This window comes from Haliotis rufescens, unplaced genomic scaffold (genome assembly GCF_023055435.1).
Source record: "Haliotis rufescens isolate VD_foot unplaced genomic scaffold, xgHalRufe1.0.p SCAF_6, whole genome shotgun sequence".
NCBI classification, from domain to species: Eukaryota; Metazoa; Mollusca; class Gastropoda; order Lepetellida; family Haliotidae; genus Haliotis; species Haliotis rufescens.
In genome coordinates, this window is record NW_025964334.1 from 20,675,875 (window position 1) to 20,695,330 (window position 19,456).

The 19,456-nt window shown below is 43.2% G+C and overlaps 1 protein-coding gene across 1 annotated transcript in view; it reads left to right on the forward strand.

The window, feature by feature from the left end:
• The window catches only part of LOC124151304 (sodium-dependent proline transporter-like), a 41,939-nt gene that overhangs the window by 10,476 nt on the left and 12,007 nt on the right, over window positions 1–19,456 (forward strand). The window contains exons 2-6 of the mRNA XM_046523705.2: window positions 4,122–4,253; window positions 4,983–5,331; window positions 7,627–7,759; window positions 11,871–12,005; window positions 17,644–17,747. Of these exons, the coding sequence (XP_046379661.2) occupies window positions 4,122–4,253; window positions 4,983–5,331; window positions 7,627–7,759; window positions 11,871–12,005; window positions 17,644–17,747 (853 nt within the window). The remainder of the gene's footprint in view (window positions 1–4,121; window positions 4,254–4,982; window positions 5,332–7,626; window positions 7,760–11,870; window positions 12,006–17,643; window positions 17,748–19,456) is intronic.

A 19,456-nucleotide genomic window follows, 5' to 3' on the forward strand; every position in this document is an offset into this window, starting at 1 on the left:
CATGTTCTTATCGTTTTGGAAGAGGGAAATCAGAGTGTTCGCCAAAGACATTCATGTTAACTGTACCACCCTATACTGAAGACGTGAAGATCAACAAACTCAAGTCTGCTTGCATGTCAGTGACAGCTTCGAACGATCGAAGGGCAAGGTCACCACCGGATTAAGAAAAGACAACCATGATCTAGGCCTACTCACAGCGTTTTACGCTAGAGATAGGGAATGTTATTGTTCACATTTGGGATGTTTGGGGCCACAAAATCAGAAGTCAGGCACAATTCCACGGAGTTTTCGAATGGTTTGTATCAGAACTGTTCACTTTTAATGATCTGGTCGTGCAGTCGTGAAGAATCTACGTTCATTCATGAACAACGCCTCCCGTAACAGCGCCACAAAATACGCGTCGAAGGGGACACTGATGGCACAACCGGATCATCCCAAGTGAGTCTAAATATCTGTCCAGAAAGTTTAAACAGACTTCATTTCACCACGCTTATCCTTTTACGTAAAATCGAATTGAAAGTTGCGAAAGTGGTCGGGTGCGTCACGCTCACGGGGAACCTCGCTCTACTGATCGGTAGTCGTACATTGTAAATGGATAGAGCTCGATTATATAATGTCTGTAGAAGCTCTATGCATAACTTATATATAATGCAAACCAAATTTGATGCGTGTGACTATTTTGTTTGGTTTAATAAAGTGTTTGTAAATATCTCTCGTTCTCATTAATTTCTTCAGTTCTGCCTTGTAGTTGCAAAATGAATGACGTCTCGCGATTTTTTATGAATGAAAAAAGTAGTCCCGGTGTGACAGAGGTCACGGTTATCCAATAAAAACGAATAAAACAAGGTCAACCTTGTACGACACACGTGTGACGTACGGATTTAGTATCTTACCACCTGTATCTTCACCACATGGGTAAAAATGCCGCATATCAGGCCAGTATGTGAACCAAGGAAGAAATCTGCCACAAATACGTATCAGTCCTGTCAACATTTGAGTTGACCTCTAAAACCTGAAAACGTGTCCATTCCTTTTTGGTACTGGATTCCAGAGATCCATAAATTCAGTACAAGGAGAGATCCTTTGCTGGGTTCAGCAAATGTACCACCACATGTTATATATGTATATATATTGAGCATGCATCAGCGTGAGGACAGTTGCGCTCTACAAGTGACATCACATCACATCATCACATCACATCGCGTCACGTCACGCCACGCCACGTCACGTCACGTCATCACATCACGTCACGTCACGTCACGTCACATCATCACATCACATCATATACACTATTGGGCCAGCAAATGTACCAACAAATCCCTTTCTTATGATTAACAAAAACCATTAATACAATCAAAGAAGTTTCACTCCGTGATCCATTGGACATGTGTCACTGATCGTGGTGACCACAGACATACTTATATCTACGAGGGGTGTTCATTAAAGATTTCCTCTAAACCATTTAGGGTTATCATATTTGGCTGAAATTTCACATGTGTAATGATACATGTATCTATTGGTTATGTCTGGATTTGCAGCACCGAACTATTAATCTTACCACTTTTACAGGTGTGATGATCGAGTAGGGTGTGACAATGGAGCCAGGAGAATACCGAGCAGTGATTAGGTATTTATATTTGAAAGGTCGCACACCAAAAGAAACTTTCGATGAAATGAAAGCAACTTATGGGGAAGATGCCCCATCATATGACGCTGTTAAACACTGGCATCGCCAGTTCAAGTGTGGTCGGACATCTGTGGAAACAGCTGCCATTCCGGGTCGCCCCCATTCAGCCATTGATGAGGACACTTTCCATCAAGTGGAGACCGCCATTTTGGCAGACCGACGTTTAACTGTTCGCCAGTTAGCACAAGATGTCAAGATCAGTGTAGGGTCTGTGGAAAAACATCATCCATGACAATTTGAACATGCATAAGGTGTCTGCACGATGGATTCCCAGGTTGCTCACACCTTTCCAAAAGCAGGAACTAGTCAATTGCTCAAAGGATCTATTGGACATGTGCCAAAAAAAACGGGCAAACCTTTTTGACAGACTTATCACACAAGATGAAACATGGGTCCATCACTATGATCCTGAGACTAAAGTTCAGTCGATGCAATGGAAGCATGTGGAGTCACCACCCCCAAAGAAGGCACGTGTCCAACCCTCTGCAGGCAAGGTCATGCTCACGGTGTTTGGGACCAGCAGGGAGTAGTGATGATGGATTTCTTGGCAAAGGGTACCACAACTACAGGAGTTTATTATGCTTCACTGCTGCGGAAATTGCGGGACGCTATCAAGCTTAAGAAATGAAATGAAAGTCTGACAACTGGTAGTCTAGGACACGTACTTCGAGTACCCCTTTGGCAAGTGTAAATTGGCACAGCTCCCATGACCAAAAGCTATGAATAAACAATACACAAACCCAATTGCAAGTGTGGGTTCGAATCCCGGACGTGATTCAACCCAAAAAAGTACGATACTCTGTACTTTACGAAGAAAGTGTTTTCCCAAATATAACATTTGTTACATTTGACCACTTTCTGTGTATTGTGTATTCACGCATTGTATTAAGTTAGTGTTCATAGTTATTAGTTTGTATGTCCTCTAATTCGTATATCTATGTATTTACCAACTAGTATTGTATTAATTAAATAAATTTACTTGTTCCTGTGTTTGGGAAACAGTTATTTTCTGTATCAAAAAGTAGACAGACATGACACTCAAAAGTTGTGGGGGCACGCTTATCCCAGTCGTCTGAGGCGCTGCAATTCGCTGTACAGAGTTAGGTCCCTTTGGCACGCCAGGAACCTATGATTGTGGGTTCGAATCCCGGTTCGCCATGATTATGACTTTAGGTTTGTCAACACCATACCCGTGCTCGTGCAAGACAATGCTCCAGTACACTACTCTCATGTTGCCCAGACAGAAGCGCGGTCCTGTGGCTATGAAATCCTTCCAATCACTTCCTCCTTACTCACCTGACCTTGCACCATCTGACTTCCACCTCTTTCCAACCATAAAGTCATTTTTGAAGGGAAAACGTTTCACAGATGATGAAACACTGATTTCTGAAGTCAAGTCCTGGTTTGAGACGCAAAATGAGGGCTTTTACAAGCGAGGTCTCTATAATTGCATAAAACGATGGGAGAAGTGTGTAACTCTTGGTGGTTCCTATGTGGATTATGAAGACTAATACCTATGCCAAGTTTCATTCCACTAGGTCCATCGGAAGTGGGACAGGGGAAATCTTTAATGAACACCCCTCCTACATATTTCCAAAAGTTCATGACACTTTGTCATCTGAAGTTTACTGAGAAAACAGTATGTGAAATCCTGGACTTTGCAACTGGACATTTGTTGCTATTTAGGCAAAAATTAGGCATCCCCATTGGGCACCATATTTATGCTCCCATATGAATCGAAAATAATTAAAACAAAGGGAATTTGATGACGTTATGTCATTTATCGGTCAGCCAATTCCCTTCCACTGATTTACCCGCCTGAACTAAAAGTATAAGTAAGCTGGGACACCGTCTCATTTGTTTCATATTTAGGCATAAAAAATCGCAACACAGCCACAAGACTGTATGAAAAGAGGAATGACTTGAACTTTCCAATAATCAACTTTCCCTTCATGTCGAGCAATGTTCCAGCAGCTCCCGCTTTTCTGTGAAAATTTCAGGGAACGTTATACGACTCTCGCCCAAAGTTTGTTGAATTAGGATTATAACTTTCACGGCCTCCGTCAAGCTTTCCAAATGTTTAATGGTAGATATGTGGAGGACATTTCCAAATTTGACACATCGGTGACAAAAATTATGGCAATATGTTCCTGTGTTTTTCAGATGAACAATTAACTGGCCTTTGCATGTGTTTGTGACGGGTGCCACTTGTGGGGCAGGATACGCTCCCCTTTTCGAGAAGCCCTGGAAGCATCACTGTTTGATAGTAACTCATAAACGCATGCTCATAATTTTGTCTTACTCGTTCAAAGGACTCCACTTTCAGCAAAGATTTTGTTTTGATTATGGAAATAATTGTGTCGCTTTTGATAATATGATTATGGAAAGAGTTTTGTCGCTTTTATTCTCTCACTTTGTGGACTTATAATTTCAGGAGCCTTTCTCATCCCCTTCGTTATTTTTCTGGTTCTGTGCGGCCTTCCTCTCTTCTTCTTGGAGGTGTCTCTTGGTCAATTTTCTGGGAAGAGTGCCCTACACATCTGGGCACTGTGTCCTCTAATGAAAGGTGAGTGGATATGTCTTCAGCTACATCTGCTAAAACTGATATCAGCCGAACTATACAGTAAACTACGTTTATAACGAACACGCTTATAACGAACTGACGGATATAACGAACTTACTTTTTTGTCCAAACTATTTGCTGTAGTTATGCTGTACAATGTATATATGCTTATAACGAACTACGGTTATAACGAACTAAAATTAGAGGTCCCTTTGAGTTCGTTATAACCGTAGTTTACAGTATTTATAAAAACATCCGGCAACAATGTATATTTTGTGGTAGCCAATTTGTTTTGTTATCAAAAGTCTGAGTATAAATATTTTATTCAAGTTTTTTTGGGGGGAGTATTTATTTCTTTGGGTAAGATCCCAATAAACTAATAAAGAATTTACTTCATTTGGGGAAAGCCCCGTGAAAATCCGGGTTGGAATTGATCTTCAACAACCCATGCTTGTCGACTAGAAGAGAGACTAACGGGATCATGACTTGGCATGTCAACGTATCCAAACTGCGTAGATCGATGCTCATGATGCTCACTGGATTGTCTGGTCCAGAGTCAAATATTTACAGGCGGCCGTCATACAGCTGGAATATTGCTTAGAGCGGCGATAAACCACGAATAAACAAATGTTTTGGGAAATATATTTAATCTCCCTGTGGCAGGTGAGAGGAGTTCCGGTTTTGGGGTGGATTTCGCTTTATTTCCTGTTTATTATAATTTATTGTTAAAAGGTCTTGGAATTGGAATGGTTCTTCTCTCTGGCGTAACCTGCGCATACTTTACTACCGTCCTTGCCTGGTCCATCTACTACTTGGTGCGGTCCTGTTCACCCGCCCTTCCTTGGTCAACATGTGGGAACTGGTGGAATACTGATATGTGTGTAACCAGCATCAGTGCTCTGCAAAACCAAACTGTTTCCCCCCTTCCCAACAGAACGTGTCTAGATGACAAGGCCAATGTCACTGAAGCAGGCGTTGCGACGTTGTGTTCCTACATTAATAACGAAAATATTGATGTCAGTGACGCTACACTATGGTCCAATACGACACTCTCTCACACAGCATCTGAAGAATTTTGGCAGTAAGATGCGCATAAATTTTTGAATTATCCAATAAGGTTCTTACTTATAATATCAAGAAACGCAATACTATAATGGCATCACATTGTTCATTTTGGTGCGATCGTCACATAAGTGAACGTTTACAATGCTCGTTTTGAACAGTATTTCGGATATATACACAAAGAAAAAGGTTAAGCACACCCTAATATACTTCACTATTGTTTGGTCCCAATATTTGTTACAGTCATGAAGGATATAATTACGGGAAGAATTATGATTTCTCGAGATGATGTAATCAGTCCTGCGTGATGAAAGCTGACGCGCCATGCATGATATGCCAGTGCAGCATGCTACCCTCGAGTATCTCTATAAGCAGTATATCCAAACGTTAAAATTGCTTTCTTAAGCTCGGGTTTAAACAGTTATTCCATGACATTGTGTGACCATGGCACAAAGGCGATTATCAAACGCCACAAGATGGCAAATAATCGGCATGCATAACGCAGGAATGTCTTGTAATGCCATTGGTCGGTATCATCACACTGTCATAAGCCGTTTAGTCGAGAAACATGCTCAGATCGGTGATGTACAGGACCGTCCCAGATCCGGAAGACCTCCTGTGACGACACATCGCGAAGACAGGAACCTTCTCCGTCTCATACGCCGAGAACCCTCAAGTTTTTAACAAGTACTCGCCTGAAACAGCTGTGGTAGCCCAATCGTCGTTTCAGCACCAGAACCGTCACCAGAACCGCCCTGAAAGCAGAAAGACTGAAGGCTAGACGAGTCATAAAGTGTCCCTTGTTGAGAGATCTCCACAAAGCTACTCGTTTAGCATGGTGTATTGCGCGACAAAACTGGAATCTGGGAACTTGGAGACGGATCCATTGGTCAGACGAAAGTCGCTTTCTGCTCGACGTCACTGATTGGAGGCACCGGAACACGGCCTTACACCCCAAGGAACATTAAACCGACCGCTGCATACGGCGGGGGCTCGGTAATAGTTGGGGAGTGTATCTCTCATGATTGCAGGTTGGGTTTGCTCACCATTAGGGCCAACTTAACAGGGGCTCAGTACATCCGGGACGTTTTGAGGCCAGTCGTCGTTTCTTCATTTTGACAGCAACCCTCTTGCTACTCGACCTCAGTACATGGATGACAATGCCAGGCCTCATGCAGTCGTGGATTACATAAGGACCAATGCAATAACGACTCTTCCCTTGCCAGCAATGAGCCCAGATTTGAACCCCCTTGAACATGTTTGGGATATTCTGGGGCCGCGCATACAGGCACGAGTTCCTCCTGTACAAGATGTATGCCAATTGGAAGCAGCATTGCATCAGGAGTGGTTGACCCATCAACAGATCCAACGTCTGACTGGAGGCATGAGACGTAGGGTGGATTTGTCATCCGGGCACGTGGCGGCTATACCCGCTACTGATCTGTTTCACGTGAGTCATGTCAAGTAGAGACTTTAAGGAACATTTTCACATGAAACATCAAACGTAGCACGTTTACTTAATCTTGCAGCTCTATACTTTTTGGGGTATTGTCTAAGGTCAAAAACAGCACCTGTGTTACCATGATGTTTTTGTCAGTGAATTTCAATCACAACTCACCAATATCTTCTTTATTTGTTGTCAATGTTTGTTCTATCCGATGACATTGGTATCGCCCAGCTCCTGTGGTCATTCATCCAATGCCATGATTTTTGCCATTTGTCATGGTTCAGAAATAGGGGTGTGCTTAACTTTTTTTCTTTGTGTATATAACAGAGGAGGAAAAGCCGTTCGAATTGAAGCAGGTCTTAGACGTTTACCACTTTGGTAAAACCATTTCAGAGTTTCTCTACTGACACTAACAAAACATAGCAGTTTTGAGTAAAAAACTTCTTTCAATCAAAAATAACTGATTTTAAAAGAACATGTTTCAAATACGGTGGTAAAATCTAATCCAAACTAATATGCTTGTTTCAATTCAAAAGACATGCGTTTGTATTATTGATGCCTTCCACATAACTTCGCATCATAAACCATCAAACATGTGTTCTGAAAGTTGTATTATAAATATCACATATTTCCTACTTATGGATCGGATTAGAAACTTATTTAATGTGTTTTCTTGAAGCAGTATTATAATTGAACATACAGCGGTGACACATGTTACTGGTTTAGTTTGCAAATGTTAGTATAAATCACTTTCTATTCTCGAAATCTATTGTAATTAACTGTTGCATATCATGCACGTGTTTATGGTAGGCCATCGGCTGCATTTACAAGATGTCACTCACTGTCTTTCATACTTCTCCCCGACAGATACAACACCCTGGGTATTTCCGGTGGGCTGGCGGAAGTCGGGTACATCCAGTGGCACCTGGCTCTGTGTCTTCTTGCGGCCTGGACGATCATCTTCCTGTCAGTAATCAAAGGGATTCATTCAGTTGGAAAGGTCACGGAATGAGTATAATTCTTTTATTTGTATGATTTCATATTTCCTTAAAGGATATACGGGGGGCACGGGTGGCCCAGTCGTCTAAGGCGCCGCGATTCGCTGTGCAGAGTTGCGTCCCTTGGGCACGCCAGAAACCTATGATTGTGGGTTCGAATCCCGGTTCGCCCCGATTATGTTTCTAGGTTTGTCAGCACCATACCCGTGCTCGTGGGTTTCACCGAAGTGGTAAACGTCTGGGACCTGCATCACTTCGGGCTTTCCTCCCACATTAAGCTGACACGCCGCGATATAACTGGAATACTGTTAAAAGCGGCGTTAAACCAAACTCACTCACTCACTCACTTAAAGGATATACTCTTCAAAAAAGAAGCGTATATATGATATTGATATACATATGTGAAAGACTTTTGGACGATATGTGAAATATGAATATCAGAATCATCAAAATGCAGCAACGACCAGTAACCCATGCGTAACCTTAAATAAACATCGTGAATAGGCCTATACCAATGGGGTGGAGGGTGGGCGGGGTTGCAAAATGTTATCTGTTAGCAACTGTCCAATTGCGAAGTCAAGCCACGACATACTGGAGTACAACGGAACATCGTCATCGGGCAGTCGGTTGTAGCTAAGGTATTTAACGTGTCCAATAGCACTATACTTAGACTTTGGTATTGGCGCCATCAGAAGGACACGTATAATAACCGACCCAGGTCAGGTTCACGTCATTTGCGACCCGTGAAGATCCGGGGTAGAATAGGTCTTCAGCAACCCATGCTTGCCGTAAAAGGCTACTATGCTTGTCGTAAAAGGCGATAAACGGGATCGGGTGGTCAGGCTCACTGACTTGGTTGATGCATGTCATCGATCCCAATTGCTTGGATCGATGCTCATGATATCAATCACTGGATTGTCTGGTCCAGACTCGATTATTTACAGACCGCCGTCATATAGCTGGAATATTGCTGAGTGCGGCGTAAAACAACAAACCATCCATCACGCCATTTGCGGCCAGGGCGTGCAACAGCATCTTCTTTGACAGCTGCAGTTCAAGGATTGCGAAGGGTATCTGTCCAGACAGCGAGACAGCCTGTCAGGGGTATTGTTTTGAGGCGTCAACATCGTCAACTGCGACGTCAGTGGCGTTAAGCACGTACATCACAGCCTAACCATTGATGGAGAACTGTTTGGTTCAGCCACGGGTCAAGATGGGCGCCTCGTCGAGCTGATGGGACGAGCCAGGATGTATCGATGTCGCCATGAACGTTTTGCAGACAACTTCATAAGGGAGATGCAGATATGACGGAAGCAGCGTAATGATGTGGGTGGTTATCTCCCACACAGATAGAACAAAACTACTGCAAATACACGGCAGCATAACATGTCAACATGATAATGTTAGACCGCATACAGCACGTGTAACAGAACCATTCCTACGGTCCTCTCAAAATCGATTTGACCCCGGACCTTCCGCTCTCCGGGCGGACCCTCTACCACAACACCACGGAGGCGTTGTCCTGAAGCATAGATATTGCAACAGCTTGCATACTGTATGCACGACAGGCCCAGTGGGTTAGCATCCCCCACTGTGTGATACGTACTCTCATTTCACAATGGGCTGGAGTTGCAAGGCAGAACTTGTCGCTCGTGGCTTACGCACGAGATATTGAGTTCTCGTGACCTTGACTTTTGTCATTTTCCACGTAATGTCTTCCACTATTGTCCTGTTTGTAATTTCATCACTCGTATCATTTCAGATCTTTCCAAACCCAGAATCTAGTTATGCGTTTCTTTTTGTAGGAGTATTTTCATAATGTTGATTTATCTTTGATATACCTGTGTTCTAACGTAGTCCTTAGAGAGATGGGTCCAACACAACGTAGATCGGTGCTTGTAATAGACCAGAAGACCTGCTATGAAACCAAACATTATTAAAGCGATTCTGGGATTCGAACCAACGACCAGTGGATCCTCGCACAACCAAGGGGCGCAACTGTGCACAAGTCTGCGAACGAGCGTCGGTTTATACTACCATCCTCTAAGAATTACAATGTCTCCGAAAATTGCATTTTTTACGACTGCTATACGTAACAAAGAAAATATTGGACTTCAATTATTGACTCCGGGTACAAACACACATTGACTACAAGCCTCATACAGTGTCAGCGATGATACGAATTCCAGGTGGTGTACGTGACACCGACGATCACAGTAACTATCAGTGTCACGTCTACAGATGTTGTACGTGACGGCGACGATCACAGTAACTATCAGTGTCACGTCTACAGATGGTGTACGTGACACCGACGATCACAGTAACTATCAGTGTCACGTCTACAGGTGGTGTACGTGACGCCGACGATGACAGTAACTATCAGTGTCACGTCTACAGGTGGTGTACGTGACGGCGACAATCACAGTAACTATCAGTGTCACGTCTACAGATGGTGTACGTGACGGCGACGATCACAGTAACTATCAGTGTCACGTCTACAGGTGGTGTACGTGACACCGACGATCACAGTAACTATCAGTGTCACGTCTACAGGTGGTGTACGTGACGGCGACGATCACAGTAACTATCAGTGTCACGTCTACAGGTGGTGTACGTGACACCGACGATCACAGTAACTATCAGTGTCACGTCTACAGATGGTGTACGTGACGGCGACGATCACAGTAACTATCAGTGTCACGTCTACAGGTGGTGTACGTGACACCGACGATCACAGTAACTATCAGTGTCACGTCTACAGGTGGTGTACGTGACGGTGACGATCACAGTAACTATCAGTGTCACGTCTACAGGTGATGTACGTGCCACCGACGATGACAGTAACTATCAGTGTCACGTCTACAGGTGGTGTACGTGACGGCGACGATCACAGTAACTATCAGTGTCACGTCTACAGGTGGTGTACGTGACGGCGACGATCACAGTAACTATCAGTGTCACGTCTACAGGTGATGTACGTGACACCGACGATGACAGTAACTATCAGTGTCACGTCTACAGGTGGTGGACGTGACGGCGACGATCACAGTAACTATCAGTGTCACGTCTACAGGTGGTGTACGTGACGGCGACGATCACAGTAACTATCAGTGTCACGTCTACAGGTGGTGTACGTGACACCGACGATCACAGTAACCATCAGTGTCACGTCTACAGGTGGTGTACGTGACGGCGACGATCACAGTAACTATCAGTGTCACGTCTACAGGTGATGTACGTGACACCGACGATCACAGTAACTATCAGTGTCACGTCTACAGGTGGTGGACGTGACGGCGACGATCACAGTAACTATCAGTGTCACGTCTACAGGTGGTGTACGTGACGGTGACGATCACAGTAACTATCAGTGTCACGTCTACAGGTGATGTACGTGACACCGACGATGACAGTAACTATCAGTTTCACGTCTACAGGTGGTGGACGTGACGGCGACGATCACAGTAACTATCAGTGTCACGTCTACAGGTGGTGTACGTGACGGCGACGATCACAGTAACTATCAGTGTCACGTCTACAGGTGGTGTACGTGACACCGACGATCACAGTAACTATCAGTGTCACGTCTACAGATGGTGTACGTGACACCGACGATCACAGTAACTATCAGTGTCACGTCTACAGGTGGTGTACGTGACACCGACGATGACAGTAACTATCAGTGTCACGTCTACAGGTGGTGGACGTGACGGCGACGATCACAGTAACTATCAGTGTCACGTCTACAGGTGGTGTACGTGACGGCGACGATCACAGTAACTATCAGTGTCACGTCTACAGATGTTGTACGTGACGGCGACGATCACAGTAACTATCAGTGTCACGTCTACAGATGGTGTACGTGACACCGACGATCACAGTAACTATCAGTGTCACGTCTACAGGTGGTGTACGTGACGCCGACGATGACAGTAACTATCAGTGTCACGTCTACAGGTGGTGTACGTGACGGCGACAATCACAGTAACTATCAGTGTCACGTCTACAGATGGTGTACGTGACGGCGACGATCACAGTAACTATCAGTGTCACGTCTACAGGTGGTGTACGTGACGGCGACGATCACAGTAACTATCAGTGTCACGTCTACAGGTGGTGTACGTGACGGCGACGATACCATACATACTGCTGGTCATCCTCCTGGTGCAAGGTCTCCTGCTCCCTGGGGGCAAGGAGGGCGTTCTCGTCTACCTAACCCCGGACTTCTCGCGGCTCACAGATATACAGGTACAGGCTTACAGTCCTTCTGATAATACAGGTACAGGCTTACAGTCCTTCTGATAATACAGGTACAGGCTTACAATCTTTCTGATAATACAGGTACAGGCTTACAGTCCTTCTGATAATACAGGTACAGGCTTACAGTCCTTCTGATAATACAGGTACAGGCTTACAATCTTTCTGATAATACAGGTACAGGCTTACAGTCCTTCTGATAATACAGGTACAGGCTTACAGTCCTTCTGATAATACAGGTACAGGCTTACAGTCCTTCTGATAATACAGGTACAGACAAACAGTCCTGATAATACAGGTACAGGCATACAGTCCTTCTGACAATACAGATACAGGCTTACAGTCCTTCTGATAATACAGGTACAGGCTTACAGCCATTCTGATAATACAGGTACAGGCTTACAGTCCTTCTGATAATACAGGTACAGGCTTACAGCCATTCTGATAATACAGGTACAGGCTTACAGTCCTTCTGATAATACAGGTACAGGCTTACAGCCTTTCTGATAATACAGGTACAGGCTTACAGTCCTTCTGATAATACAGGTACAGGCTTACAATCTTTCTGATAATACAGGTACAGGCTTACAGTCCTTCTGATAATACAGGTACAGGCTTACAGTCCTTCTGATAATACAGGTACAGGCTTACAATCTTTCTGATAATACAGGTACAGGCTTACAGTCCTTCTGATAATACAGGTACAGGCTTACAATCTTTCTGATAATACAGGTACAGGCTTACAGTCCTTCTGATAATACAGGTACAGGCTTACAGTCCTTCTGATAATACAGGTACAGGCTTACAGTCCTTCTGATAATACAGGTACAGACAAACAGTCCTGATAATACAGGTACAGACATACAGTCCTTCTGACAATACAGATACAGGCTTACAGTCCTTCTGATAATACAGGTACAGGCTTACAGCCATTCTGATAATACAGGTACAGGCTTACAGTCCTTCTGATAATACAGGTACAGGCTTACAGTCCTTCTGATAATACAGATACAGGCTTACAGTCCTTCTGATAATACAGGTACAGGCTTACAGCCATTCTGATAATACAGGTACAGGCTTACAGTCCTTCTGATAATACAGGTACAGGCTTACAGTCCTTCTGATAATACAGGTACAGGCTTACAGCCATTCTGATAATACAGGTACAGGCTTACAGTCATTCTGATAATACAGGTACAGGCTTACAGCCATTCTGATAATACAGGTACAGGCTTACAGCCATTCTGATAATACAGGTACAGGCTTACAGTCCTTCTGATAATACAGGTACAGGCTTACAGTCCTTCTGATAATACAGGTACAGGCTTACAGCCATTCTGATAATACAGATACAGGCTTACAGTCCTTCTGATAATACAGGTACAGGCTTACAGCCATTCTGATAATACAGGTACAGGCTTACAGTCCTTCTGATAATACAGGTACAGGCTTACAGCCATTCTGATAATACAGATACAGGCTTACAGTCCTTCTGATAATACAGGTACAGGCTTACAGTCCTTCTGATAATACAGATACAGGCTTACAGTCCTTCTGATAATACAGGTACAGGCTTACAGCCATTCTGATAATACAGGTACAGGCTTACAGTCCTTCTGATAATACAGGTACAGGCTTACAGCCATTCTGATAAAACAGGTACAGGCTTACAGTCCTTCTGATAATACAGGTACAGGCTTACAGTCCTTCTGCTCATACAGGTACAGGCATACAGTCCAGATAATACAGGTACAGGCTTACAGTCCTTCTAATAATACAGGTACATGCTTACAGTCCTTCTGATAATACAGATACAGGATTACAGTCCTACTGATAATACAGGTACAGGCTTACAGTCCTGATAATAAAGGTTCAGGCTTACAGCCATTCTGATAATACAGGTACAGGCTTACAGTCCTGATAATACAGGTACAGGCTTACAGTCCTTCTGCTAATACAGGTACATGCATACAGTCCTTCTGATAATACAGGCACTGGCTTACAGTCCTTCTGATAATACAGGTACAGGCTTACAATCTTTCTGATAATACAGGTACAGGCTTACAGTCCTGATAATACAGGTACAGGCTTACAGTCCTTCTGCTAATACAGGTACATGCATACAGTCCTTCTGATAATGTAAGTCATGCCTTACAGTCCTTCTGATAATACAGATACAGGCTTACAGTCCTACGGATAATACAGGTACAGGCTTACAGTCCTTCTGATAATACAGACACGGGATTACAGTCCTTCTAATAATACAGGTACAGGCTTACAGTCCAGATAATACAGATACAGGATTACAGTCCTTCTGATAATACAGATACAGGATTACAGTCCAGATAATACAGGTACAGGCTTACAGTCCTTCTGCTAATACAGGTACATGCATACAGTCCTTCTGATAATACAGGCACTGGCTTACAGTCCTTCTGATAATACAGGTACAGGCTTACAATCTTTCTGATAATACAGGTACAGGCTTACAGTCCTGATAATACAGGTACAGGCTTACAGTCCTTCTGCTAATACAGGTACATGCATACAGTCCTGATAATGTAGGTCATGCCTTACAGTCCTTCTGATAATACAGATACAGGCTTACAGTCCTACGGATAATACAGGTACAGGCTTACAGTCCTTCTGATAATACAGACACAGGATTACAGTCCTTCTAATAATACAGGTACAGGCTTACAGTCCAGATAATACAGATACAGGATTACAGTCCTTCTGATAATACAGATACAGGATTACAGTCCTACTGATAATACAGGTACTGGCTTACAGTCCTTCTGATAATACAGGTACAGGCTTACAGTCCTTCTGATAATACAGGTACAGGCTTACAGTCCAGATAATACAGGTACCGGCTTACAGTCCTGATAATACAGGTACAGGCTTACAGTCCTTCTGCTAATTCAGGTACATGCATACAGTCCTTCTGATAATACAGGTACAGGCTTACAGTCCTTCTGATAATACAGATACAGGATTACAGTCCTTCTAATAATACAGGTACAGGCTTACAGTCCAGATAATACAGGTACAGGCTTACAGTCCTTCTGATAATACAGGTACAGGCTTACAGTCCAGATAATACAGGTACTGGCTTACAGTCCTTCTGATAATACAGATACAGGATTACAGTCCAGATAATACAGGTACAGGATTACAGTCCTACTGATAATAAAGGTACAGGATTACAGTCCTTCTGATAATACAGATACAGGATTACAGTCCTACTGATAATACAGGTACAGGCTTACAGTCCTTCTGATAATACAGGTACAGGCTTACAGTCCTTCTGATAATACAGGTACAGGCTTACAGTCCAGATAATACAGGTACAGGCTTACAGTCCAGATAATACAGGTACAGGCTTACAGTCCTTCTGATAATACAGGTACAGGCTTACAGTCCTTCTGATAATACAGATACAGGATTACAGTCCTTCTAATAATACAGGTACAGGCTTACAGTCCTTCTGATAATACAGATACACGCATGCTGTCCTGATAATACAGGTGCACGCATACAGTCCTGATAATACAGGTACATGCAGACAGTCCTGATAATACAGGTACAGGCTTACAGTCCTTCTGATAATACAGGAACAGGCATACAGTCCTTCTGATAATACAGATACAGGCTTACAGTCCTTCTGATAATACAGATACAGGATTACAGTCCTTCTAATAATACAGGTACAGGCTTACAGTCCAGATAATACAGGTACAGGCTTACAATCTTTCTGATAATACAGGTACAGGCTTACAATCTTTCTGATAATACAGGTACAGGCTTACAGTCCAGATAATACAGGTGCAGGCTTACAGTCCTTCTGATAATACAGATACAGGATTACAGTCCAGATAATACAGGTACAGGCTTACAGTCCTTCTGATAATACAGATACAGGCTAACAGTCCTTCTGATAATACAGATACACGCATGCTGTCCTGATAATACAGGTGCACGCATACAGTCCTGATAATACAGGTACATGCAGACAGTCCTGATATACAGGTACTGGCTTACAGTCCTTCTGATAATACAGGAACAGGCATACAGTCCTTCTGATAATACAGGCACAGGCAGACAATCCTTCTGATAATACAGGTACAAGCATACAGTCCTTCTGATAATACAGGTACACGCATACAGTCCTGATAATACAGGTACACGCATACAGGCCTGATAATAATACAGGTACACGCATACAGTCCTGATAATACAGGTACAGGCTTACAGTCCTTCTGATAATACAGGTACACGCATACAGTCCTTCCGATATGCAGGTACACGCATACAGTCCTGATAATACAGGTACACGCATACAGTCCTTCTGATAATACAGGTACACGCATACAGTCCTTCTAATAATACAGGTACCCGCATACAGACCTTCCGATATGCAGGTACACGCATACAGTCCTGCTAATACAGGTACAGGCATACAGACATTCTGATAATACGGGTACACGCATACAGTCCTTCTGATAATACAGGTACACACATACAGTCCTTCTGATAATACAGGTACAGGCAGACAGTCCTTCTAATAATACAGGTACACGCATACAGTCCTTCAGATAATACAGGTACAAGCATACAGTCCTTCTAATAATACAGGTACAAGCATTCAGTCCTTCTGATAATACAGGTACACACATAGACTCCTTCTGATAACCACTGAACGTAAACGCTAAAGAAGCAAAGAAACGCTATGTATTACATAATTTCACATTAATTTCAGAAAACTCAATATCCAATGCCGGGTTCGGATCCACACGTAGGTACAATGTGTGAAGCCCATTTCTGGCGTCCCCCGACATGATATTGTGGGAAGATTGTTAAATGCTGCTTAAAACCACTCACACGCTCTCTCATTCATATCCATCGAGTGAGTGAGTTGAGATTTACGCAACTTCAAGCAATATTCCTACAATATCACCACCACCAAACATGGGGTTCATACATAGTACCGTGGGACGAACAAACACTTAAACCACTTGCCTGCCCCACAGCCTCTAACATTCAATAAAACGTTCTGTAGATATATGCATGCTTCTCAATAGAAGTTAAGAACTACCAGATTCTTTCATATTACTATTGTTAATCTGCAGTGGCATTATAGATAAACTATAGTAATAGGAAAGAATCAGGTGGTCCTTAGCTTCTTTTGAGTTGTATATTAGTGACAATTAAGGATCATGACATGTATACTCTTCAAAATAAGAAACGCAAAACGCACATTTTTGGCGGACCAAACGGTGCAAAATGAAGAGGTTTAATGTGTTATAGTGTCAGTGACAAATGTCCCGGATCAAAATGATCACAACAAGAACATGCAAACCATTAGTCGGATAAACGCACCCAGTGCATTACAAAATAGGCCATTGAGCTGTACGTACTGCACGTGCAGCAGCACTATGAACGGTAGCAAACTTCAGCTTTTAAGCTTTTGAGCTAACTAGCGTTCACCTGTCGGGAACAGACTATAATCCCCCAGCCCTTATCCCCTTAATCCTCCCGAATTTCAGCTTTGAGCTGACTCGGAAGACCCGTCTCAAAAACTTGTCTTAAAGGTTGGATGAAACTGAATTCCAAGCTGTGGTTTTAGGTGTGGCTGGAGGCGTGTCTACAAGTGTTTTATTCCCTTGGTCCTGCTTGGGGCGGCCTCATCACCATGGCCAGCTACAATGATTTCCACAACAACTGCCTCAGGTAACTACCTCCTATTGTACGTCTAGTATTTGGAAAATGCAGGATGATAGTAAGCTCCCCAAACATTCACAGTGTTTGTTATCCAAAAAACATTAAAACACTCTCGTATGACTATGTGTTGCTTTAGAAAACGTACAACTTTATGGGTAGCCTGGTGGTTAAAGCGTTTGCTCGTCACGCCGAAGACCCGGGTTCGATTCCCGACATGGGTACAATGTGTGAAGCCTATTTGTCCCCCGCCGTGGAATTGCTGGAGTATTGCTAAAAGCGGCGTAAAACCTCAGATATTGTGGTGAAGCAACTGAACTGAAATAGAGGTCTTGAATAGAAATCGACATACAGTAAAATACGTTTCTAACGGACACGCTTATAACGAACTGACTGATATTACGAACTTAATTTTTGTTCCATGACATTTCCTGTTTAGATGTTGTATATATGCTTATAACGAACTACGGTTATAACGAACTAAAATAGGTGGTCCATTTGAGTTCATTATACGTTGTACCACCTCCACACGTGTTACTTGTACCGCCTCGACACGTGTTACTTGTACCTTCCCTACATGTTTTACTTGTACCTCCTCTACACGTGTTACTTGTACCACCTCTACACGTGTTACTTGTACCACATCTACACGTGTTACTTGTACCTCCCCTACATGTTTTACTTGTACCTCCTCTACACGTGTTACTTGTACCACCTCTACACGTGTTACTTGTACCTTCTCTACATGTTTTACTTGTACCTCCTCTACACGTGTGACTTGTACCATCTCTACACGTGTTACCTGTACCTTCTCTACACTTGTTACTTGTACCACCTCTACAAGTGTGGCTTGTACCATATCTACACGTGTTACTTGTACCTCCTCTACACTTGCTACTTGTACCATCTCTACACGTGTTACTTGTACCACCTCTACACTTGCTACTTGTAGTGCCTCTACTCGTGTTACTTGTACCGCCTCTACACGTGTGACTTGTACCATCTCTACACGTGTTACTTGTACCATCTCTACACGTGTTACTTGTACCTCTTCTACGCGTGTTACTCGTACCTTCTCTACATGTGTAACGTGTACCATAGCTACACTACACGTGTTACTTGTACCTTCTCTACACGTTTAACTTGTACCATATCTACACGTGTTACTTGTACCATATCTACACGTGTTACTTGTACCTCCTCTACGTGTGTTACATGTACCATTTAGAGGGGGCGGGGCAATATATTTTTTTATCCGTTAAGGACCATAGGAACAATATGAAAGGTGTTATCCTCACTTATCAAGATATGTATCTTGCGAATTTCGTAAATGAAGATTCATTCTAATAATATGAAATGTCCTCGGTTTCGCTGAAATTATGGCCTATTTGAGATTTGGCTTTGAATAAAGTGAGACACGGGACTGAGACTGTATGAGAAGGAACACACATTTGACAATTACGTTCGGCTCATGACAAGTCGTAGAATATATTTCATGAAGAAATGGACCATAACAACTGCTTAACGAGACCTAAGAAGCACAATAAAATATCATTGTTATCCTGGAAAGGATGAAGGGCGGTAGCACAACCAGCAAACGCAGATTGTAAGGGCTCCCAAGGAGGGACTCTTTCGTCATACCTACCTCGCATGGGGCATGGTTGATTAATGTCATCGATCCCAATGGCGTTGGTCGATGCTCATGATGTCTATCATTGGAT